The 25,191-nt window shown below is 37.7% G+C and overlaps 1 protein-coding gene across 2 annotated transcripts in view; it reads right to left on the minus strand.

The window, feature by feature from the left end:
- heatr4 (HEAT repeat containing 4) overlaps window positions 1–22,812 on the minus strand; it is a 43,423-nt gene extending 20,611 nt beyond the window's left edge. Inside the window, exons 1-8 of one of the 2 annotated variants that reach the window (XM_039742243.1) lie at window positions 22,704–22,808; window positions 14,687–15,582; window positions 14,043–14,230; window positions 12,616–12,774; window positions 12,183–12,386; window positions 11,761–11,904; window positions 1,171–1,359; window positions 586–746 (exon numbers count right to left, since the gene is read on the minus strand). In XM_039742243.1, the coding sequence (XP_039598177.1) occupies window positions 586–746; window positions 1,171–1,359; window positions 11,761–11,904; window positions 12,183–12,386; window positions 12,616–12,774; window positions 14,043–14,230; window positions 14,687–15,570 (1,929 nt within the window). In that variant the 5' untranslated portion in view covers window positions 15,571–15,582; window positions 22,704–22,808. Of the gene's footprint in view, window positions 1–585; window positions 747–1,170; window positions 1,360–11,760; window positions 11,905–12,182; window positions 12,387–12,615; window positions 12,775–14,042; window positions 14,231–14,686; window positions 15,583–22,703 lie in introns of both variants that reach the window. The other variant, XM_039742244.1, reaches the window with a different exon arrangement.
- Between the last annotated feature and the right edge of the window lie 2,379 nt (window positions 22,813–25,191).

Below are 25,191 nucleotides of genomic sequence, written 5' to 3' on the forward strand. Positions count from 1 at the left end.
TAATGCATGACCAATACAATATAGCATCCCATGTTGTGCTGTGTTCTTACTAGTTTATCTCTCACTGTTTGTCCACTGGCGACATCTCAGTTGCCCATGCGTAGGTCCATGTCTCCAGAATTCTCAAAGTGGTCAGAGACAATCACTTGGAACCCCACTACTGCATCATTATTTATTGGACAGTAAGCCAATAATAAATGAAGCTAAGTGTATCCTTTCTTTAGTGTTATTTTTATTCTTTCTTCATCTGACAATTGCTGTCGTATTACAGGGGAAGGATATATATATATTTTATTTTATAATAAAGATAAATATATATTTGTTTAGTGAAGCTACAGTCTCTAAATGAACATATTCTCAGGGAGTATAGGCCACCTGCTGGATACATGACCCTAACCTGCCATGCATTCTGGTTCTGAAAGCAAAGGCCCAGGCTTTAACTATGACACTGTTCCAGCCATATCTCATTAATTACTCCTGAAAATTCACCTTGGTTATTTATTTATTTATTTAGATTCCTCAGGCCACCATCAGCTGTTTCAGCTTGGCTGAAAAGACGTCTGCTAACCCCAATCTGTAACTCACTGTGGTATTGCTGAGTGCTGCCAGCAGCTCCATAGCTTGCTTGAGATCACCGTCTGCCTCAGTCGTTAAGAGCTGATCCAGAAGCCTTTGTACAACTGCTAGACTTGTGTCACCCTCCAGGGCCAGGCACTGGGCTGATGCCCAACTGTTTGTATGTGAACCTGAAGAGGATGAAATGCCACATATGCAATGTTAAGTGAGACAGGCTAACTACTAGAAAACCAGTGAAGTCTCTAATACAATGTCAATTGCCTGCTTGAGTTTGTGTTCAACCCCATCCATTATTCCCATATTTGTGCATAAGAAAACTCCTACATTTCTTTACAAAATGGAAAGGTAAAATAAAAAGTGACAAGAATGGAGCTGCAATGTCTAGGAAAGCTGTTTCTACAACATTTACACTCACTGTGTGGTATATCTTTTCCCTTTGCCATCAAGATAAGAATAACTGCAAATAAACATATCCAAAGGTGTTTACCACTTTAATCCACGATTTAAAATAGTTTATATTGTGGGGTAACAAGTCTGTTGCCCATCAAAGAGAATACAAAGGAATAAGAAGTGTTGAACAGCAGACTTGCCTACCTTTTCCTAGTGCTTCAAGCATGATACTCCTGGCCTGCGTGTTGCCTGTCTTCAATGTGTACTGGCAGATTGCTGCTGCAATTCTCACTTGTTCACTGGAATCCTGAAGGGCGTCACTGAGAAGTGGCAGGAGCTCCTCGGGAAGAGCCTGTACATCCGGGGCTCTTCCATAATCACCACTTTGAAGAGCTGGAGGTGAAAGAGTACTGTTTTGTGAGGCAAACTGTAGACACAAACATGGTGTGCACCTGTGTGTATTTATACAATCGTTATTCACACAAGGGGTGCTCACAATAGTTTTTTTTCATTGAATGCATTTGACAACACAATGTAATCTTGGTAGCTCTGTAAAACTGCTAAGGGTGGTGAAAATTATTAAAAGTGCAACATAAAATAAAAATTGAGAGATTGAGTTATCAGTAGAAAATACTTAGGAGTATTTACTGTAAAATGTGTTATATAAAACACAAACTGCTTGATTGACTTAACTTAACAAAAAGATGTAAGGGAAAGAGATGAAGGAGAAATGGTTCATCGAAACTGTAGCGAGCATGTCATTTACAAAGGTATGGGGAGGACCAATTTGTCCAAAAACTGTATTATGTTCACATGATAAGCATTCATCTAAACCACTCAAGAACAATGTACTTAAATTAAAGGAAAACCATGCTACATTTACCGATTAATTTTTGTAGTACCCACTTTCTATCACAGGTTTGCGGGGAACTGAAGAAATGAGTCATGGTTCAGCCAGCTGTCACCCTGGGTTTAGTTAATTTTTGGTATATTTAATGTTTTTCTTGATATTAAAGTTTTCATGTTTCATTATTTCTGTTTTTTGTCTTTTTTATGTAAAACTAGCCATGCTACTTGTTGAAGACAGGTAATAGAATAATCTAAAAATATTTGCTATCTCCTGCCCTATGTGTACCTTCAGCACTTTTCCTCTGTATTTGCATGCATCTGACTGTCTATTCACTGGCACTCCCTCTTTTGAGTGCGTTCCCATAAAACCTGCTTCACAGATTCTGAAATTTTGAGGCACCTTTCTCACCTTCTGTCTGCTTTTATGCTTCCCGTCCATAACGATGACTCTCTCAGTGTGCCATTTCGCCTCCTCTTATTTCTAATACTTGCACTTTCTCTTCTGAACACATCACCACAGCCAAATTGACCAATCACACCAAAGCCATAATGACCAGTCATATTGTTCTAAGGGACTGGGCACACATACACAGACCATAATGTTTTATTATAAAGTAGATACCATTTTCCTTTGGCTATGCTTTCTTTAATTATGCACTTTATATCTATTGTGTTTCTATGTGTAATACTCTGCTATGTCACTCATATTTTCTGTGTGGTACCCCAAGAAGCTGGGCCATCCTGATGTCACCACTTCTAAGCCCTCCCTCTAGCTTTTCAGGGCAAAGCAGAGGAGAGTTCCAGAGTGGTGCATTGAAGTTTTCTGGAATGATTGTTAAGTATCATGTTTTCTTTGATTTGAATTATTGGCTAATGAGTTCTTCTTTTCTGGATTTTGGATTCTGCTTGCAGTTTGTATTATTGGGAGTTGGTTGACTCAAATTGTCTTTCGATTTGCTCTTTTTGAGCACTTTTGTGATTACGCCTTTGTTAAATACATATTTGTTTCATTTATGAAGATTACTTGGTGGACTGGTCTCTATAAGCCTAAGGTTTTTCATGGTTTCCTTTTTCTTGACAAGCACTTTTAAATTGTGGTACAATTAGATTATATTTATGAGCTAACACCTTTCAAGCTTTCATAGGCCAAAGCAGGGCATTAAGTTTGGGGTTAAGCCAGTTGGGATGAGCCCTATTCTAGGGAGGCTTGGGCTGGCTTGAGAAGAAACCTTTAGAAGGTCTCACAGTCTTTCTTACTATGGTCCTGACTCCAGTTCATATCTAAATGGAAGAATCAATTCCAGAGTATGCCCAGTACTACTGTCTCATAGTACCAAGTTAAAATTTCAGCTGAAAACTGCTGAAGTGGATTTTGTATATTCTGTTGGAGGTTTGTATGAGTTGTCTCTAAGCATTTTAATTAACTCCAACATGCCAAAGATGTGCACATTTAATTGACTTGAGAAATCTAAAGTGACCTAGTGCAAGTGCATGCATTAATATACCCTTTGGTGGACTGGTACCATCTCAGGAGTTGTCTCCTGTTATTTAACTGATTCCACTGGGGCAGGCTCAGCTCCCTTTGATTTTGCAATTAACAAGCTGATTGAGGAAAAAGGGCAATATATTAAAGAAATGTATGTATGGAACAAAGTGATGGCAGGAGTCTGGAGATCTAGCTCCATGCACCTTTAGAGCTTTGTCACTCCATATATGCGATTTAGCTACCTCTGGCACTGCCATTGCTGAAGCTAACAAATCTTTTCCTTAAGACTTGTCAATCCTGACTCTGGAGTGGTGAAACAGCCACTCCATCACACTTGGAACTGCAGAATTGATCTCTACATTTCAAAAACTATTGAAGACCCACCTTTAAATACATCAAACCTACTGCTAACTCTATGATTATTTAGTCTTAGTATTTTTGCAAAATCTGACTACATATAAATGATACTGTTCACCTAAGCCCTTAGTAATTGTCAGAATCCTCTTGTACTTTGTAATATACTTTCAAGAGAAGCATTTCCTTAAGAAATGAAGATGGATGAAACAGGACTCCATGTCAAGGCAATTTGTTTTTTGCTATTTGTTTTGGCCTCTAGAATTCTCTTCTGGCACATTGATTGAAATGTGTGGCCATGTATTTCACACTGTGACATGCTGCCAAGGCTAAAAATAACAGTATCGAGGAGGAGCTGTAAAACAGCAGGCCAGCAAACAGATTGGCTTGTTTCTTCTGCCTAGTTCAATCTGTAATAAAACCGCAGATGTCTGTTAAGCTTGACTGATGGGAGAAGCAAACCTGTAACTCCTACACAACATTATAATAAAACAGCCTCTGTGGTCCAATTAAGGGCAATTGGGCACTGAGTCAACTTTCTTTAATCATTTTCATCAGTAAGAGTAAAAGCATGGGCTACATGGCCTAACTGTGGTTGTCTCTTTTAAGACTTATACAGATAAAAAACTCTGCATACCAGTGATATAGCAGTACTGGATTGATACTGTTTTAGAATTCTTGAATAGGGGATTGTTGATGTGACTTTCTTCAGTATGGATTTGAGATTTTTCAAGTCAATCACTGAGCACAGTCATGAACACATTGATACTTAGATCCAGTTAGCCAAAAAAAATGTCTTTTGGATGTGGCAGGAACTCAGAGTACCTTAAGAATACTCACATGTCCATCAGGAGAACATGTAAGCTTTTAACTGAGAATGTCCAAGGTAATGAAATTAACTGGTGCCCATGCATTGTGCTTACAGTTCACCGCTGTAAGTGCAAAAGATAACTTGCATGCTTACATGCTTCAGTGTATATATGTAATTTGCATACTTAAATACTTATTGTATATGCAATATGCTTGTATGCTTACATTACTCCTTATTAAGCAGAAAATACTTCCTTATTCATAATTATATGAATAAGCACACTGTCCTCATCATGAATTAGTTTTCCTTGTTCTTCTGTATCAAGATCTTTTACTGTAACTTTTGTTCTCATAGTTGCTCTACGCCAAGTAACTTATGCTTGGACATAATGTAAAAAATGATGGTGATAAATAAACAGCAAAAACATGCAAAGTTTGTACCAAAATGCAGTACGAAAATAATTTCAGTAACATTGTTGTAAAGACACACATACTGTATGTAACAGTGTTAAAATCTGCATTCTTTACACAAGTTGTCCAAATTAGAGTTTCTGGTATGTGTTTAGATTAGTACTATCTACATATTCACTGCATTTATTTCCATATTTTGTGCAGCTTTATATTATTTATTGTTTGGGGATATATGTACAGTATTTAAATTTGTGAAATCTAAGATATCATCCAGAAACAGTACATAGATGTAAGGATGGCTCAATGTGATAATATACTAATAAAAAAATTGTATATATAAAAAAATTGTATATTAAACAGATGCAGAATTACAAAGAAAGCTCAACATTTCCATCATTATTCTTAAGTACAATGTTTCCTTACTGTCAAGGATTTAATAACACTTTTCCTTTGACAACTGCCACTGTCAAAATAAAAAACACATATAAATGTGTATTGTTTAAGACTGAAATAACTACCTAACTGTAACAAGACATCATTATATTCCAAACAACACCAACAATTTATTTCCCAAAATAACACAAGGAATTCCTCAATGGGCTTTAACACATCCTGGTTGTTGATAGAAAACCAGCCTTGACTCGCTAAGAAGACAAGAAAATACTCCTAAAAATGAAACCTTGTAGAGAAAAAATGAGCACATTTTATTTCGTTGAGTGACCAGTCACTGCACTGTCCACTGTACTTCACTCAGTTCGCTTTTGCTAGACATACAATAGTGCGTTAAATTAACAGTTTTCGTGTCGATTTCGTTAAATTAACAGTCTTCAGCTTTAGCCCTTGAGGCAGCAATAAGACAATACTACACTGATCATCAACTTGTATGAACCGCATGGTTATGATAACATCAAATGGGGCATCAGTTATGTTAGGCCGTCGGAAGGGACTGGCCGCTTTACTCAAGGCAACGGTACCTCATCTTGCTGAACAGCACTGAACACTGTCGCCCACCGAGAAGACTTGGCACTTACTGATTCTTGGGAAGATGTTAGTTTGTTTAAAAATATTGAGATTCTGTTGCATACTGTTTAAACTTTGTTTAGCTGATCTTCAGTTAAAAAGGTGCACTTGAAGAATTGGCAAATGTAAATAATATGGTGTGAACACTACCCGGACACAGACAGGCGGACATGTTCTCTTCAAACCACTACATGTTTATTAAACACAATATTTACAAGTATTGGTCACTAAGACCCTAGCCAATGGTCACTCAGACCTCAGTCACGTGTACAAACCCCAAAACAGTCACAGTCCTGGCCACAATGCCTTGTCTTCGGGCCGCCTCCACAGCTCCTCTTGCCTCGTCCTCCTTCCACCCGACTCTAGCCTCGAAGGGAGACGGCCCCTTTTATACAAGTCCCGGATGAGCACCAGGTGTTCCCCAGCGTGGCGGAAGTGCCGGCTGTCCTCCCGGCTGCTCTCCGGGCGCCGTCATAAATCTTCCCCCCAGCACTTCCTGGTGTGGCAGAAGTGCTGGGGTAACAGGTCCCCAAGGCATTGGGGCGCCTCCTGGCGGTGACCACGGGCCCCTACAGGGTAGGGCTTCCATGCCCTGTACCCGTGGCCCCAAAGCAACCCGGAAGGCAACCCCCACGTCATCCAGGGTGGGTGCAGACCCACATCCGGTCCTTCCTGTCGTCCCAGCCGGGTCATGTCCCCTGGCATCCCTGACAATGAATGTAATTTCTATTCGACCAATTCATTAAGTTCGTTGGTTGTCACGTCACTTTGCTGTCAATGCTTTTGTTAAAAATCTTGATGTTTTAGCTGCATACTGTGAAGAACAAGTGCAAGATTGCAATGATCCTGTTTGTAATTATATTTTGAAATCATTACGAGATCCACTGTATCAGATTACTCTGTATACAGCAAATGATGTTTTGACTGAATTAGCTGATTTCTATCCATGTTATTACAACGAAGTCATTTATCACCAATTGAAGCACATCAATTTTGCTTTTCTAAAATCTGTAAAATGGAAGCACAATATCTGGGACATAATGTTTACTGGAATGATAAAGACAAGCAAATTTTCAGTGAAAATGAAGGCACTGACACAAGACAAATCACATAGTTCATATGATCAGTCTGTGATCACTTAAAGGTAAGATTTACAGCGGGTGAACTACAATTTTGGTCAGCTTTTGATCCCATAGGTTTGAAAAACTGTGCATTTGATTTTGGTGTCAAAGAGATAAAAGAACTGTGCATAAAGTATAAAGATTTGTTACATACAACAAATGATAAGTGGATTATTGCTCAATACAATGACTTCAAATTTCAGATCAGAGCGAAACTGAAATCTGGTACCATAAATTCACTACCTAAAATCGCAGGAGTAACTTTAAATGATGAAAAATTTAGCTCACTCGCAATGTTAATCAATATCTGCTGTACTTTTCAAGCATCCAGTGCTGATTGTGAACGAGGTTTTAGCCTCATGAATAGTGTTAACGTGAAACACGAAACAGGCTTGACGTTACTCATTTGGATCTTCTTATGCAAATAAAGTTATATTTAAATGCTGGAAAGACTGTGGATTTGCACAAAATGTATAACGTGTGAAAGGAATGTAAAATTAGACGTGAAAAGCTGTAATAACTACCTTGTTAATTTTATCAAGCCAGATTTTTAACTGTATCATATATAAAACTGTTGTGTTTTATTTTGTTTCTTTAAGAACATGGTTGATATTGTATTATCATTATGTTATTAACAGTGTAATTACTGGTAGTGCCACTGCCACTTAGTTGACTTACATTGCATTAATTATTATACTACATGACTTGTCGTCGTAGTATAATACTCAAGTCAGTTATTCTGATAGCTTATTGGCTACATGTATTTTGTTTGTATTTATGTTTCTCTATAACTGGGTGGTAAATGAATAAAGTTTTATACATATTATATTAATTTATCACAATACAGGCCTTCATCTCATATTTAAACTGCAAGCCTAAAAATACATATTACTTTGCACAAGTCATTTCAGAGCACCGCCCACAAAAAATATATTTTGCACACATGCCCTTGTTCCTTAGAGGGAACATTGCAAGTCAGTAACAATCCCTGGACAGGGCTCCAGTCCATAGCAGGATGAACACACCCACACATACACACACCAAACACATACTATGGCGAATTTTGTATTGCCAGTTCACCTAACCTGCATGTCTTTGGTCAGTGGGAGGAAGCTGGAGCACCTGGAGGAAACCCATGCAGACACAAAAAGAAGATACAAACTCCACGTAGGGAGGATCTGGGACCTGATCCTTGTGTGTGTGGAATTCGCAAGATCACCATATTCTTGAGGGGGTTCTTGCTCTGATAATCCAATCCCCAAAGCATGCATGTTACTGTATCTGTTTATTTTATTGCTTTAAATTGTCTCTTTGTCAATGTTTGCATATGACTGCGCCTGATGCTTGCGAAATAGCTTTAGCCCACTGTGATCCTGAAAATGGATTAAATGGGTCTGAGAACAATATCTTATGTTATTCATGCTGATTTAACAAAAACCCAGGACGTTAATTGACAGTAAAACATAAAAGAATTATTTCCGAGCATCTTCAGTTAAAGTGAAACTGAAGTAGTTTTTTAAAAGAAAAAAAAAATATTAGTGATATAGTTCAGTCCGTGCTTTTGGTGAAATATGTTGGGGAACCAATGTGAGGTGGAATAAAAACACTTCATTCTTCAGAGTCTGTTCTGCTCTATTTTCAGATGATGCCTGGAAGAGAAGGGAAATCATATGCACTGTTGAGCCAGCACAACCCAAGAGGGGTGGAAAGGATACCAGAGAACACCCCTTCTGAACACCTGGCCACCAGGGTGTATAAAAGACATCCATATTAGAGTTAGTTCAATTCACCTAGAAAAACTATAGCTCTGCCTGGGTGGTGTTGACTTCCCAGAGCAGCCTAGGTTTTCAAGAAGGGAAGAGTACTGAATGGGATCAAAGACCTAATTAAACAAATTTAAAATACATAAAACCAGTATACCTGGTTTTACAAAGGTAATTTATGAGCTTCAGGCATGATTTGCTAAGTCTCCATTGAATTCATCCCAGTAAAAAACAAGGACATGAAACTAGCTTTAGAAAAGATTTTAGGTCAACCTCTGCAAGTCAGAGCACAGAAGAAAGACTCTTAATTTGAGTGAGGACTTTGTTGTACTTCAACTCAATTATCCTGTGATAACCTACAGTAAAGAGTTCTATGGCCATCAAGAAAAACAGCGTTATCCCCAGTGGTGCTCTCAGCTTCAGTCATCACTGATGTTGCTCAATCTGGTTTCTCCTCAACAAACATAAGGAGGATCCATCTGTGTGAAAGTATGATTCCAACACAACTTAGAGTCACAACACTGGTCATCTCCTGAACTATTGTTACTGCCTTAAGTCAGGTCTCCTTGACAAAACCTTATTTTTACTTTACTGTTTTTCTAGAAAAGCAGTGCTCAAGTTTAAAATGTAATACATAAAGTACGACACAAAGGGGGACAGTGTTGCCTATAGTAATGATTCTGTTTAATCTGAATTCTCCAGAATAGATTATTAAAGTTTACAAAATTGTAAGGGACTAAACTGACAAATATCCAATGTGTAAGTAGTTAACCTGGTTTATTTAGTAAAATACTCAAACAAACTGAACAGCCAATCATTAGCTCAACTGAAAAATATAAAGAAACACTAGAAGCTTTCACTTTGAGGCCCAATTAAAGCTGTCTTCAACTTTTGCTGCCCTACCATGTGCTGTGAAATATCTTTACTGAAATGATTTACAGAAATTCATGAAAGGTAAATATATTTAAAGATGTTACCTTGACCAGGACACATAGACTCAACAGCCATGAAAGACATGTGAAAGTTTGAGTTAAGTGCTGTGTTGTAGAGACCTACATCACTATGAATGACCCATGGGATCCAATATAACTCAGCTACTAGGACACAACTAAGCTAACATCCACAACAAACACAAAAGTGCTAAGTGACTTTATGACAATCTCTGGCAATAATTTTATTGAATTTACTTCACACTTAGCTAAAATTTATAATCATGGATTATAGCAAGAGTACAACAGGATTTGCAGGACCTGATTTAACATTTTTGTGGCACAGAATGTAATCTTAGTGCTGTTAGTGAGACTGAAGTTGGTTCTGTGTCGAAGCTTGAAGAAACAGCAAACTGACAAGAATGGAATTAAAAAAAGTCAGTAATGAGCAACCTTCTCCTTTGTTGTTTTCATAGCATTGCTTTCAGCTGGGGTGACAAGATTCTCCTAGATCTAATACAAGATGGAATATCTAGTCACCCTTTTTTTAGTTAATTTGCTTTCGTCTTTCTTCCTTACCTGGTAACTCTGAACACTATGAACATATTTTGTGTGAAACTGCCTCCATATGTTGTACTCAATGAAGACTGCTACACCATCTTTGCAAATCAAATAAGATATCTTTCATTTCACCTTTGTAAAAAAATGTCTGATCCTATGTACATACAATCCAAATTCCAGTCTCAAATAAGATTTGAATGGTGGCTTGATGATGCCATTTCTGTAGGACTACAGCTTTCAACTCAGCCCAATTAAAACAAATGATTTAATCTCAAGTGTTAAAAATTCTAACCCCAGAGGTATGAAGAGTTGAGGAAAAATATATATTTGTGATCTTTGATATGTGATCTTTTCTATTTCGAGTAATTAATCAATACAGGAAGATAATTCTTTCTCATCTGTAGTGTAATTCAGCAGAAGAAGCTGATAAAATGAAATCCTTCCATTCTTCCGTCCAACAGCCCAAGCTCAGGGTCACCCCTGCAGCATTACATTCAAGGCAAGAACCATCCTTTGGTGAGGCGCTACTCCATCGGAGAGCACAGTAATTCACATTCACTTATGCCCTGCCAAATTTTCATGTTATTGTGATGTACGAGCAAAAAAAATGCCACAAACAAACTTAGAGAATGTGCAAACTCCACAAATTCTACACTAAATTAGGACTTAAACCCAACAGATCTGTAAAGTAGTAAAGAAAGAAATCATCAATCTGAATAAAAAATGTATAATTTGACTGGGACAAAAAAAACGCAATCTGACTAGTAAAAATAGCATAAAAAAAATATCTGGATAAACAGAATTAGTGGTAGTGGAGTTTCTCTCTGTGTGGAGCTTACACATCATCCCCATGTCTGGAAGAATTTTCTACATGATTTCCTCCCACAAACCAAAGTTTAGCTGAAACTCGGCTACTAGAAGTATCAGTCCAAAGTAACAAATTACATTTAAATTCTAACACTTATGATAACACCTTCTTGGAGTGCAAAGGTAACATGAAGAACACACAGAAAAAAGCAAAACAAATGCAAACATTGCATACATTTGGAACACCACACAAACAGCTTCTTGTTCTCTATAGGATCCAAAGAGCTGACAGTTCTTTAACTGGGGAAAACTACTTCTGTGATGTCACTGGTGATCCAAAGAGCATCATACTACTGCAAAGCACTTGAGTGTCTGTACCGCACAACTTAAAAATACATGTGTGTCTACAATGACCTAATGATGATATGGTCATCATGGACACCCAGAAAGATTGCCAGCCAGACAAAATGGCAGGAAAACACGAACGACAATAAAATGAAAACAGTCTGAATAAACACATCTGACTGCTGATCCCAACCTATTAATTAAGCAATTAATTGTCTGAAAGAACAAAAATATGTAATTGACTGATTGCCTCAATGATAATTCCTTCTCATTCTAAGGCACAGATAGATTTTACAAGCATTCTGATGTGTGAAATACTATTACTACTAGTGAATTACCTGTCACAAGATCTTCTTGGCTAATGCAGGGTCGATGGACAACACCAGAAGCACATGTGGCCACAGCATTGAGCCGGACACTTTCATGAACACTCTTCAGGTTTCTGCATAGTTCCTCAATTGTTACTTCCTGCCAGCGAGTCACTATACAGAAAGACAAAGGGGCCATCATTTAAAGGGAAAGTGCATTTGCCTTCTCTTATATTTTGGTTCTTCATTAACAGTTTTCAGCCTTAGATGACTGAGCACAATAGGTAGTACTAAGTCATGCTCCCATATCACACAAAACAAGCTTCATTCAAATTAATATATAAAACGAATTGGGGAGTGGGTGTTGGGTGGGTCACAAATGACAGGAGAGAGTAAAGAAGATGTAGAAAAAAGGGACAATATAAGAAAAGATAGAATTAGATGACACTTGCTGAGCTTCCAATCTTTACGCCACTCTTCCACCATGTAGCGAAAATGGCGAAGTTCTTCGTGGGGGCTATATGGAGGAAGAGGATGTCTGGGAGCTGCATCCTGCCCATTGTAGTCTTGTGGTATTAACTCTTTGTTGGCAGTAAAGTCAGCTGGGCTAGGAAGTGACATCCATCTTCTCATGCCTTTCTGTGGCCTTATTTGTCCTATTAAAGGAAATACAAGGTACATCAGTATTCCTTCAGCATTGCCATTCATTCATTTTGTTTACATAAATTACAGGATCTTAAAGAATTCCAGACATAGAATGATATGCTTTAACTCAAACAGGTCTTGCCTCATACAGTAATAGTTGATCTTTTGAGTCTTCCTTTTGTGGCGATTTTTATCTGAAAGCTTTGTAGTCACATGAAGGCTGACTGGCTGGCTGCTCACCTGTGGCTTTTGATAATTTTCCCACAGATGGTATTTTGCACCATTCCTCAGGGGGACAAGGTAAATGCTCTTGGAGATGCTTCCTGTATTCTGAAGAGTTTGCCATGATAATCCGTTCTTGTTTCAGGAAATCTGGCTGGTGTATTTGTCTAGTAATACCTGGGGGAAGATAGGTCAACTGAACAACAGCATGATGCTTTTAATTACAACTAATGTTTTCCGCCTAGATTACAGGACCAACTGTGTATGTTCAAAACTATTTCCAGACATTGAAGATTATAGAGGTACTTGGTTAGAACTACAGGAATAAACATACTTAGTTTGGAAGTGTAAGGCAGTATAACTTTCTCTCTTTCACACCATGGATAAGCATTTGATCAAGACATTTGGCGAGGCAGACTTCCTTTATTACAATTTATACATCCACAGTTGGTAATATCCTTGCTCCGGTAATGCTTACACTAGGCTGTGGTGGGCTTACAAATTGTGTGAACTGTACAAATTTCCTCTGGCAATAGAAATAGTATTTTAATATTCATCGTTTCCTTTTTACCCATTACCTGAAATATCCTTATTAGTGCTTGCCTTATCAAACTCAAGGAAAATTTCTCATATTCTTGGTTTGCAACAAGTTGGGTAAAAGATTCCACCATTGCTTCAAGAGGTGAAACAGAACTTTGTAGGAAGTTTTAAAAAAATAAATAATATGAAACCAATTCCAGAATAGATGCTATCATAATGCACTTAGCTCGGAGTCTATGGATAAGAATATGGCAGTTTTTTCCTAGGCTACAAAGATTTTTCTTAGAGTTATCAGTAGGAATTTGTTATAATATCTATCAGGCCACCACTATGATGAATAGCTTTCCAAGTTGTATTCTGCTCAGGGTAGCTTTTGTTTCTTTAAATGGTTGCTGAGACATTTGTCTCTGTTATGACTTCCTCACCTCTGATTCTCCTAGTGCTGCTTTTTCAGGCTATGTTTTCTACAGTTCAAGCTGGCAATGTTGAAGGCTCAAATCACCTGCTTACTGAAGCTCATGCATTGAAACATGACTCCAAAATATGAATACCACATAAGGATTTATCCAGGACTTTATTTTACAGATCTATTCCACATTTTATAATTCTTTTATTAGCATTTTTCATAGCCAGCACTCTTAAAGCCGCCTTACAAAGAATTTGGTGGTACACTGTTCTTTGAATTACTAGCTTTCAACCATCTTTTCATTGTTCTCACTTGACAATTTCCAATCATCTTGCTAGTGTGGACGTCCCTTGTCACATTTAACCAAACACTGATTAATGACCAGCATATTTTCCTTTTTAAACTAAAAGTGAGCACACAACATAAGTTACAACAGATGTGCATTTTTTCCTTACTGTCCTCTATCAACAGTAAGAACTGCTTATTTTTGACACATTACCAGAGTACAGCTCCTGTTCAAAGGGGTTTTCTGTGTTGTAAACATATTTTCCAATTCTTGGGTTTAAGGTATCCTGTAGACGTGGAGGTGCTGAAGGCTCTTGATGTTTCAGTATTAAGTTCTCTGAGGTCGTGTTCTTACTTCCAGGCTCATCAGGTCGGACAAATACTTTAAAATATCCAGGAACTCTACAAAAAGGTCAAAAAGACGGCTGACCGTCACAGACTAAAGCAGAGATTCACAGAGAAAGAGATTCAACAGTAACTTTAGAACAGTCTGAAAACTTAATAGACATTGCACTCTTTTGAGCATCATTTTATAAACAGTGCAGCTCTTAGATATCATCTGTATGTCAGCTCACTCTGTTTTGTTTCATTTCTAGTACAGTCTTCCTTTTATTTTAGCTCCAGTTCTAAGATGGATTTTCATTTTTAAAGCTCAATCCTAAAGTAGTCACAAATTTTCCTAACCTTTCATATGGAATATGTGATCTCACCTGCTTTAGATGTCCATCTCCTATACAGAGACACACTCTGCCTCTCTTTCATTGCTAAATGAGCTACATTTCAGGCAGCAGGTAAGTCCATTCTTCATTATGACTGTTTAAGCTATAAACCCCTCAGATGTTGCATGCTTTTACTTACCTGTAGTATGTTGGAAGGAGAGTTTCTTCCTTCTTCACTTTTTCTTCAGATAGACTTTCAGGATCACGTTTGATAGAACTGAGATAAGTGCGGAAATCCCAAATACTCATGCGCTCATCACTGATTAGGTTAGTGGCATTAACAGAGCTGTAACGTCTCCTAAGTATCTTCTGAAGTCTGGTTTTCTGTCCTCCATACATTGGGGTGTGTTGGCTCACTAGCCACTGAGCTGTAATCTTGCTCAGTTGCGTCAGAATTGCTTCATCCCAATATGTCTTATTAGGGCTATCAACATAAGCTCCTGAAAGGGCATTATTCTTTATTTCATTTGTACTGCTGAAGTTTTTCAATGCTCCTGCTTTTTTCAGGTCAGTTTTAACAGAACACTTGGCTTTTTTGGGTGAGATTAGTGGATCTGTTTTACTGAGAATATTCACTTGAGAGGTTTGAGTAGGTATTGAGAAGAGATAATCCTTTTCAACAGTTTCCTTTTCAGCATGTCCCACGTTTATAACATTTTCAGGAATTCTTTTTGCCCATATATTAGAGTTACCATGTGTGGGAACTTTAGTAATGGGTGATATATGGTGTTTACTCTTGAAGGAAGATTTAAAAAGCTCAGAAGCATTGAAAAGACCGTGGAAGTCGCTCTGAGCATAAGAAAGACTGCTAATTGCCCTAGCCTTTACAACATCTTTAGAGAAAGTAAGGCCAGAAATAGCTTCATGAACAAGCTCTTTCTGAAGCTGAAGCTGTTTCCGATGATGGATATGTACCAGAGGAAGTTGCAGTTGTGATTGTTCATGCCACTTCAAGCCTAGTATATGTGAAGAGCAAGACACAGGAGCTGCAGCTTGGCCCAGAAAAAAAACTTTGTCCTCCATTAGAATCTAACCCTACAAATAGAAATTCACCAAAACATAATAACAATATTAATAAACAATGTATTTGTTTAGATTTTTAAAAACAGAAAATGTTTCATGAGGAAGAGAAACAAAATCAACAGTAGGGTTTAGTAGGAATTCTTTACTTGCAGATAGTGAATGTTCTTTTGCTCAGCCAACTGATCACTCACCTATGTCTTCAGTACTGAGAGATGAAAGAGTGACCCTAGTGACCTGAAGTTAGTATAAGTTCACCATTCTTCTTGTGCGTCAAATAAGTAACTAAGTACAATGACTGATAAATCAGAAGAGCAATTGAGAGCTAAATGAGTACAAACTAGGTCACATAATGGATGAATCATCAAAGACCTCTGAAATAATTAATTATATTGGTGGCATTATAACAAACCCTTCTTCACAGTGGTCAAAATATAGTTTGACAGTCTATCATAAGTGGAGTGGTGATTTCATTGATCCCACAGTTAGAAGACATGGAAGCCTCCTGGACTAGAGGTATGTTTCCTTTAGGTCAATATGAAACCACTTATTTATGAACTCCAAAGGACAGCTGGTCAGTATGTGGGATTACTGAATAATGCAACAGTTAACCTTTTGTTAATCCATATAAATAATTACTATAGGTATTAGAATAAATGCAATAAGCTTTTTGCAACTTGACGAAGAAATCCCACCCTCATTTCCTCAATATGAAGGTAACTTCCTGAATCCTCACTATGAAGCCTGTTGAAGGGTATGATCTTAATTTTAGTATACTGTAATTCATTAATTGATAATTTTTATGTTTCTGTATTTTTCTGTTAAAATGATTTTCTCTGTTAAACTATCTAAGTAGCTGGCAGCAGGAGAAACATTGACCTTTAAAATGGCAGTTGATAATAGATAAGAAGCTACAGCTTCCGGGACAAACAGCTGTAAAGTTTAATGTTTAATAACACTATGTAAGTACAACTCAGCAGAAACTGATTTTGCTTACATTTCACTGAAAATGGCCATGTGTAATTGAACTTTGATTGAATCTTGTCATTATATGATATAAATTAGTTATTATGGGCAAGATGTGAAAGAAACCATAAATGATTAAGAGACAGACATTAGGTATACATCAAGTTCTGTATAAGATACTCTACATGTAGAATTATAAATAAATCCTTATTTTTGTATGACAAATAACAGCCCATTGTTTTTCTTCAACAAGATTATCTATGCTGATGAGTGTTGAATTCCTAAAATTTCCATAAATGTTCTACCAACCTCTTCTAAATCTATTCAATTTGTTGAAATTATGTTCTGATTCTGTTTTACATTTTTTAATAAAATGAAGAATAAAACCTTTTTCAGCTGTCCTTTCCTAAAGTTTTTTTTTTGTATTGGTGTCACTGTTGGTAATATCTTTAATATATACTGCTCTGCACCAATTCATCAAGTCACTACGTTATTTTTACAGAGCTTCATTTCAGAGGGTGATGTATACAGCAGTGATCTTGATTAATGCCACATGGTGTTCTTTGCTATCTTTGATTTATAACAAAACTAGAAGCAGCATCCAGGGTTGCAAATGTAAGTAATTTTAAGTTCTAATCCATTAGTCTGCAAGTCTGGCTTTAAAATTTTCTGGTTTTTTTATTTGCACTGAGCCAAAAGGTTGCAATGACATTCAAACTGTAGTAAAAAGAAGAAAGGAAAAAAAAAATAGGTGCCACAGGTTCAAAATTTTGGGTCAGGACAGTCTGCGGTCTTCCTCTGATTAAATGAGGGAGGTGTTCAAATATTGACAGAGACCAAAGATGTGGATTTGTATAACGGACATACATATGCACACACACACACTCTAATTCAGATCAATCTCAGCAAAAAGGGCTTTCAAAGAGAAAAGAAAAAAAACAGCTTTCAAATTCTTTCAACCAAACGTAAGACTAAAAATAGACAAAAATGCATTATTTGATGGCACATCTGGTTTTTGAGGGTTCCAAACATTTTGGCAGGGCTGATTTTAGAAATTATGTTGTACACTTATCATTCATGGTTTTGCTAATATGTTCTGGGTTCAAAAGATTGATTTACTGCAGGCTCTGATGAAAATGCCCCTAAATTATTCAACAAATTAGCGAAAAATTAAATCAATTAGATTTTTTTTTCAAGTGTTGCCCGATTTCCTTCAGTCTGAAATACAGTGCATGGCCTGAGAATGTTTCCTAAGTGTGTCATTTAGAAGAGTGATGATGTCTATGGGTCCAAGAGATGAATATACTGAAAAGCCTAGAACTTAAGTGTTAAATAAATATTTGGGTTTTGTAGTGGCAATAATAAGATTTTCAACATGGCTGTAATAAAGAATTTACTTTGAAGTCATGAATGTATTCTAGCCATCAGAACATGATGAGTTTATGTACTGTATATATCTGTTTGACGGCTACCATGACATTGCATCTGCTGTTAAAAGGCATACACAAATCCACCCATAATCCAGAATTGAAAGCAATTACTAAAAATGAATAGGTTACTAAAGGGTTGTGAGATGAAGCAGCTCATTCTATGGAATGCTATCTAAAATTAGATGTTTAGTGACACAGTAAACTCATCACTGCCTACGTCCAGACAATGTATGGAAGCCATTAAAAAAGCTACTAGGATGTTAGGTTAGGCAAGATGCATAAAGTATAAGTCAGGAGAAATTATTCTTAAGCTGCATAAAACATAGTGAGTAGTGGTCAGCAATGTAGAGTGCTGTGTGCTGTTTTGGTGTCCAAATTACAAAAAAGACATAGTAGTGCTAGATAAAGTACAGACAATAACAACTAGCCCTATTCCCGAACTGCAAGGTTTGAGGTATGAAGCAAGATTTATTCCATATATATAATGAATTATCAAGTAATGTGGTAGAGAATGGTACTTTAGGAATTTTCAGAACTGAACTAAATATTATTTTGGAAAAATTAGGCATATAGGATTGGTGAGCTTGGTGTTGGGCTGAAGGGCCTTTTCTCATTAAGATTGTTCTAATGTTCATGATGGCCGCAATTAGCATTTGAAAACATTGATAGAGGAGCCTGCATTGATCCTTATTTCTTAATTTTTTTATGTGGCATTTAATGACTAAATAGTTTGGAAGAACATAAATACTGACATTTCTTGGTGGCTTCTTTTTTAAACAAAAGTCCAACCCATCTCGCTAGATGATGATCCAAGGTATAGGCTACCAGATCACAGCACTTCATACTTTTTGTAATGACCACTGAATATAAAGACACTGAACATGAGTCTGTGTATGTAAGCTCTGGGACAGATGAGTAAGGCTAAGAGAAGAGCCAGAGTTGTCATATAAAAGAAATAATATACAGCCATGGCATGGGAAAGAAACATTATAAAAGAAGGGAAACTTAATATGTATGCAGGAAAGGCATCAAATCTGAGTGTAGTCAGGTCAGAGAAAGAATGACATTTTATTTCTTTCTTGTTCTGCCTCTTTCATTGTGTATGCAACTTAATGACCAGCGCATATAAATAATTCTTGACTCAAATCTTTCAATTACATACAGAATTGTCACTGTCTGAATAATTTGGCAAGATTTATTCAACTGTTCAAAATAAGGAATTTGTAACCTCTTGAAGGGCATGTTTTTGAGTTCTTACAGTATTGCATTCTTTACTGGGTACAGTCTTAGTACACTTACACAGACTTACAAATATAATATGGCAACCATAAAGTACATCAACCACAACACCTAGTTAAAATAGTAAGATATGTACATGGATAAGCAAGGCTATTCATGGCATAATTTTAGCAGTAACAGTTACTCTTCTGTATGGAGAACATGAGATATGTGAATGTTAGTGGATAAATAATTCATGCAAAAACAGAGAAAATTTCAGGCACTTGATTCAAAGTATAATGCAATTTGTTAACTTAAAACAATACACAAATGACTTGGAGATAAAAGTGTACTGACCGATATGCTAACTGAATACAATTTGATATCAATGGTTGACTCACTTTTCAGTTTTGTTCCTAGAGGTGACTTTGGCCTTCCAGTTTCAGAATTGTTTGGTCTTGATTTGCATTTTGGTTTGTGATTCAGACTCCTACCTGACCCATTTTCTGCCATGTCTGTGTACCAATCTTAATTTGTCAACCATGTAATTTTATTCTCTAACTGCCCTCCATATTTAATCAAATCCACAGGTACTGTATATATACAGTATATAGCATTTGCATATGTCCACATGTGGGTTGCATCTGCCCCTGCTGACAGCACTATTCTGCATTTATGTTAATCCTGATGACTAAACAAATGTGAAGCACGGGTGTGCAAGTGAGGAGAGATCTGTTTCTCAGTAGACAGAACTCATGATGGCATGATAAAATGATCAGACGATGCAGCACGGTTTTCACTTAACTAATGTAGTTTTGCATCCATTGATAAATCTGGTGCTGTCCTTGATTCTTGACAGAGTACCCTAGTTAATTTATTTAATATATCTAGTAATCTGGTAAAATACTGACAATACTTCATACTCCTCCTTCCACAGCTGTATTTAGAAAGGGCAGTAACATATTTGAGCAGACATTCCTGTATATTTATGTTGCTTTTTTCTTTAAACAAATACATTTTCCTTCCCTTTTTCACCATTCTCTACAAGTACTCTACAAGAATTTAACTGCCTGTATTACATGGAATTATCATTTTGACTCATCATCGAACATCCTGTAATAAATGACCCAGTCCTGTCATTTCTTTTTTCACAATATCCAGAGGATTTGACCCATCTTCACTAATTATGCCACTCACCTCCTTGCTCAGACACTGGTACTCTCTCAGCTGGACTATTGCAACTTTCTTCTGGCTGGATTTTCTTCAGCTGCTATCAAACTTCTCCAGCTCCTCTAAAATGCAGTTGCTTGACTGTTTTTTTCTGTTCTTCATTTCGCTCTTACTACTCCTCTGCCTTGGTCTCTCCATTGGCTTTCTGTTGCTGCAAGGATCTAGTTCAAAACTCTTTGTGTTTACCTACATTTCCCTGATTGGCTCTGCTCCTCAGTATGTCCCTTCAAGATGTCTCCATTCTGCTTCTGCCTGTCTGCTGAATATCACTCCTCTTGCCAGACATTTTAAGACTAGGCAATGTTTCTCCATTCTTTCTCCAAAGCAGTGGAATGATCTTCCTGTATCCATTCAAAATGTACCCAGCTTACTTATGTTTAGGCAAGTTTTGAAAACACACAATTTCATTATATATTTTGGATCAGCTTAGCTTCTCTTCTACAGGATAGCTGCTATTTTACTGACAAAGAGTTTAGGATACTGATTTTTGCTTATTGGTGTTACTCTAGGGCGGCACGGTGACACAGTGGGTAGTTAGGTAACCCGGGTGCGCTTCCCAGGTCCTCCCTGCGTGGAGTTTGCATGTTCTCCCTTTGTCTGTGTGGGTTTCCTCTGGGTGCTCCGATTTCCTCCCACAGTCCAAAGACATGCAGGTTAGGTGCATTGGTGATTCTAAATTGTCCCTAGTGCATGCTTGGTGTGTGTGTGTGTGCCCTGTGGTAGGCTTGAACCCTGCCTGAGGTTTGTTTCCTGCCTTGCGCCCTGTGTTGGCTGGGATTGGCTCCAGCAGACCCCCGTGACCCTGTAGTTAGGATATAGCGGGTTGGATAATGGATGGATGGATGGATGGGTCTTACTCTATTTGTAGAAATAATTATGTAGTAGTTCTGGCTACTCTTGGGTCCTAATTTGGGATACTGATGCGGTTCATTGTGTGGTAGGTGCAGCAATGCATTGTATCAGTGCATACTCCCAACCTCTCTCTTTCTCCCTCTACTCCATTGTGCTCACTTTTTTTATCTTGTTCACAGTTGTTTTGATACTTGCTTCTTCATTCTTTTATGTATTATAACTTGCTTTGTAAGTTGCCTTGAATAAAGGTGTCAGATAAATAAATGATGTTAATAATAATAGTAATACATGGTTAATTAAATCTGTACCCAAACAATGCTTCTAGTTTCACTTGTCTCCTTGCACAGTAAGTCAGCAGTCTTCCATGCCTCATGCTTAGAATCTGGCTGTGCTCTAAGTAACATTTCCCATTATGCATCAGCAACTGCTGTGCCATTACTTGATGTCACTTTTTGCCCAAATTACAAAATACTTAAGCATGACTCTTCACATAACACAATCACTCAATCACTGAGTCAGTTGCTTTGAATGTTTCTACTTTTTGTTCTTGCTGTCAATATCTATGTATGTTTCCTCCAGCTTTTCATTTCACATTATTTAATATTCCGTCATTCATTGCAACTACTAATGCTCATTTCTTTACATAGGCACAAATCGTCAATAGATCCTTAAGCTCAGCACACTAGTTATAAGAGGTCGATGTACAATGTGGGTGAAAATCTGGCATGGAGTGATGTCAGCTCACAGTAGTGTGACAGCACCCACATTAATCTGAAAGGCCAGCCAAAGGCAAAGCGTGGGTGAAGCACTGGCATGGAATGCCACCAGCAGGAGTTGGTATGACAGTCTAAATACTGCCAATTAGCTAATGAAATTAACATGTATTTGTTGTAAAACTTGCTTTTTTAAATAGTGACTTTTAATGGAAAATGTAAATTTAATTGCAAAAACTTATAATTTTGTATGTGTCCGTTTATATTTACAAAGCTGTACTATTAAACACAATTTTGCCAATATGTCTCTAAGAAAGGCACCTATCCTGCTATACTTTAAAAAGAAAAATTGCGTTAGTGTAACTGTGAATTGTAACAAAAATTTTACAAAACAGTAATACAATTTAATAAACCAAACCCACTTAATACAGCTTTTACTACCCTAATGCTGCCTGCAGGAATTCAACTCAATCCTCTACATGCACCTGCTTCACAGAAAAAAATAAAGACAAAGGCTGGCGTAAGTTCACTTAATGTGCACCTACTTGACATAAGAGGATGGTCACCCTAAGGTTACCCCAAAAAGCTTCTACTAGCAAGACACAGATATTTACTTTTAAATGTTATAGTTAAAAAAATAGGTACAAATAAATACTTCATTTATAATTAACCTATTTTCTGATGTGATTTTATACTTTTAGGGGTGTGTTCAATTTTAAATACTCACTCTTGAGAGGTTTAGGTTGTATTCAAATATGATATGAACTGCAAATCTCTGTTGTGTGTCATTTGTGGAGCCCTGGATGTTGACTGCCTTCTCCTGGCAACCTAAGACACACCTCACTCCCAAAAGCTAACAGGCTGAGCCAAGACAAATGGAACATAAATTAGGTGTCCCTGGCAACCAGCTCCACCCACTCTGACTGCATGAACAACCAAGGGCTCATTAAATGCAAGTCTCTGTGTCTCCAGGCAACGAAGGAACATTTCCTGTACCATTCAGCCTTAATGCAAGTCCTGCTGTGATCACTAGCCCACCTCTCAGCTGTCCCGCTGAGTGGTGATGACTTTGGAACAATAAGTGAGTTCACCACCTCAATAAGAGTTTAATAGCACACCACCTACTACAATATATCATAGAAGATATATATAATAAATTCCACCCATATACATGCCTTAGATACTCTACTGAAAGCTGTTTTTTCCCCGTTTATTTCCAAATTCAAGAACTTCATAATGTTGTTGTTAACACTGAAACTATCTAAACGATTAATTAAAATTATCTATTATATATTTTACTAATCAACTCTTGATTAGTTCCAAGGTGCACATCTCGCAAATCTAGTCCAGGCACACTTCTCCATACTACTGGACTTCTCTGCACTGTGTACTGGAAAAAGTAGCAACAGAAAAAGGTGAAATGGAAAAAAGTAAAAAATGATAACAATTAAACCAAAGTAGCAGAAAAGAAGCAAATACATGAACCTTTTTGAGTTTTGATAGACTCTAGTAAAGTCCTGGGTATAATGTTAAACTGCATCCAGCTCTACAAACGGTCCTCTAACTTGCAGGGAATCATTAGGGGTTGGTGGCAGGATTGGCACACCAGCCACCGTAAAAAAAAAACTTCACACAGCTCCGAGATGACAGAAAGGACTCCTTTCCTTTAGCTCTGCTTTAGGTCTTTTGGTCCAAGTCTTTAGAGTCCTGGTGCTTCCTGTATTGCTATATGGTTTGTGAGACAGAGACGCTATCCAGTGACCTAAGACGAAGACTGGACTCCTTTGGTACTGTGACTCTCCAGAAAATCCTTGGGTACCATTGGTTTGACTTTGTGTCGAATGAGCGGTTGCTCATGGAGTCCCAAATGAGGCACATTACCTGCATTGTGAGGGAGCGTCAGTTATGGCACTACAGCCATGTGGCGCGTTTCCCCAAGGGTGATCCAGCTCATAATTGTTGGGGACCCGAATGACTGCACCAGACCAAGGGGTCGCCAATGTAACACCTGGCTGCAGCAGATAGAGGGTCATTTCCGGAGGGTGGGACTGGACCGCGTGTCTGCCTGGGGGGTTATCAACCGGGATCCCGAGTTGTTTCGTCATGTAGTGGATGCTGCAATGTATTGTATCAGTGCATGCTCCCCAACTTGAGTTGACTTGACTAGTAAAATCCATAAACAATTTTAAACAAATATTTGAAAAAATTCCAAGAAGGGTAGCATGTAAAACCAGGAGGTCCGGGATACCCTGTTTAACATTTTGGACCACCTCAAAGCTTACAAATGTAAATAGTTAGAAAAACATACACTGTCATGCTTGAGTCACAGAGTTACACAGACAGAAACGTTATTCAGACACTTCAAACAAACATAAGTCTCTTTCAGGAGTGAATCAAGCTCTGTGTGTAGTCATAGGGGCACGCCTTGTGAGCGGGACCCCCAACAGGAGCAGAATATGTTTGGGGGAGAAGAGAGACAAGGCAGTGAGACAAAAGGACAGCTGCTGTACAAGCTTTTAAATGTTTGAAGCGCTGTGCGAGATGCAGGTCACATGGCACAGCAGCAGCAAGCCCGCAGCTGATCAAGCAAAGAGGAGGTTTAAAAAAATTGCATTTGTTTCCCTTTGTATCACTGTTTAAGAGGGGGTTTCAGAGGAGCAACCGTGTCTCCTTGGGGTGCGTTCAGCCCCCCTCTTCACAACGCGAGCGGCAGAGACATGAAGTGGCTGGCATATCGTGGTGGCCAGGTTTGCTTGGAGGTATGGCAAGCGAAGCGAGCATGGGTCAAAGCCCCCTAGTACTTTTGAAAAATTCAAATGGGATAATTAAAATGCACAGACAGAGTGAGCAGGTTGATGGCTTCTGTTCTCTGATACAAATGTGATATGAAAAATGACTGATCTGCATGATGCTTGTTAGAAGTACAAAATGTTTTTTGTTTATTTAGTCTATTTATGATATCTAAACTGATAGCATTCTGTATTACTAATTGTACATTCTTCAATACATCAGTAAGATTTAAGTGTTCCGTTAACAATGGATCATTAATGGGACACCCCTGGATACTATGTGATATTTTGCAAACTGAGGAATTATAACATATTCTTAAAATACATTACATCTATTTTTTTAAACTGTGGCCAATAAGAAGTATCTGTAATTGCCTTTACTTCACTCTTAACACAAAGACTTATCTTGCTCAACTGGAAGAATCT

The sequence above is a fragment of the Polypterus senegalus genome, chromosome 18 (assembly GCF_016835505.1).
Source record: "Polypterus senegalus isolate Bchr_013 chromosome 18, ASM1683550v1, whole genome shotgun sequence".
In the NCBI taxonomy this organism is placed as follows: Eukaryota; Metazoa; Chordata; class Cladistia; order Polypteriformes; family Polypteridae; genus Polypterus; species Polypterus senegalus.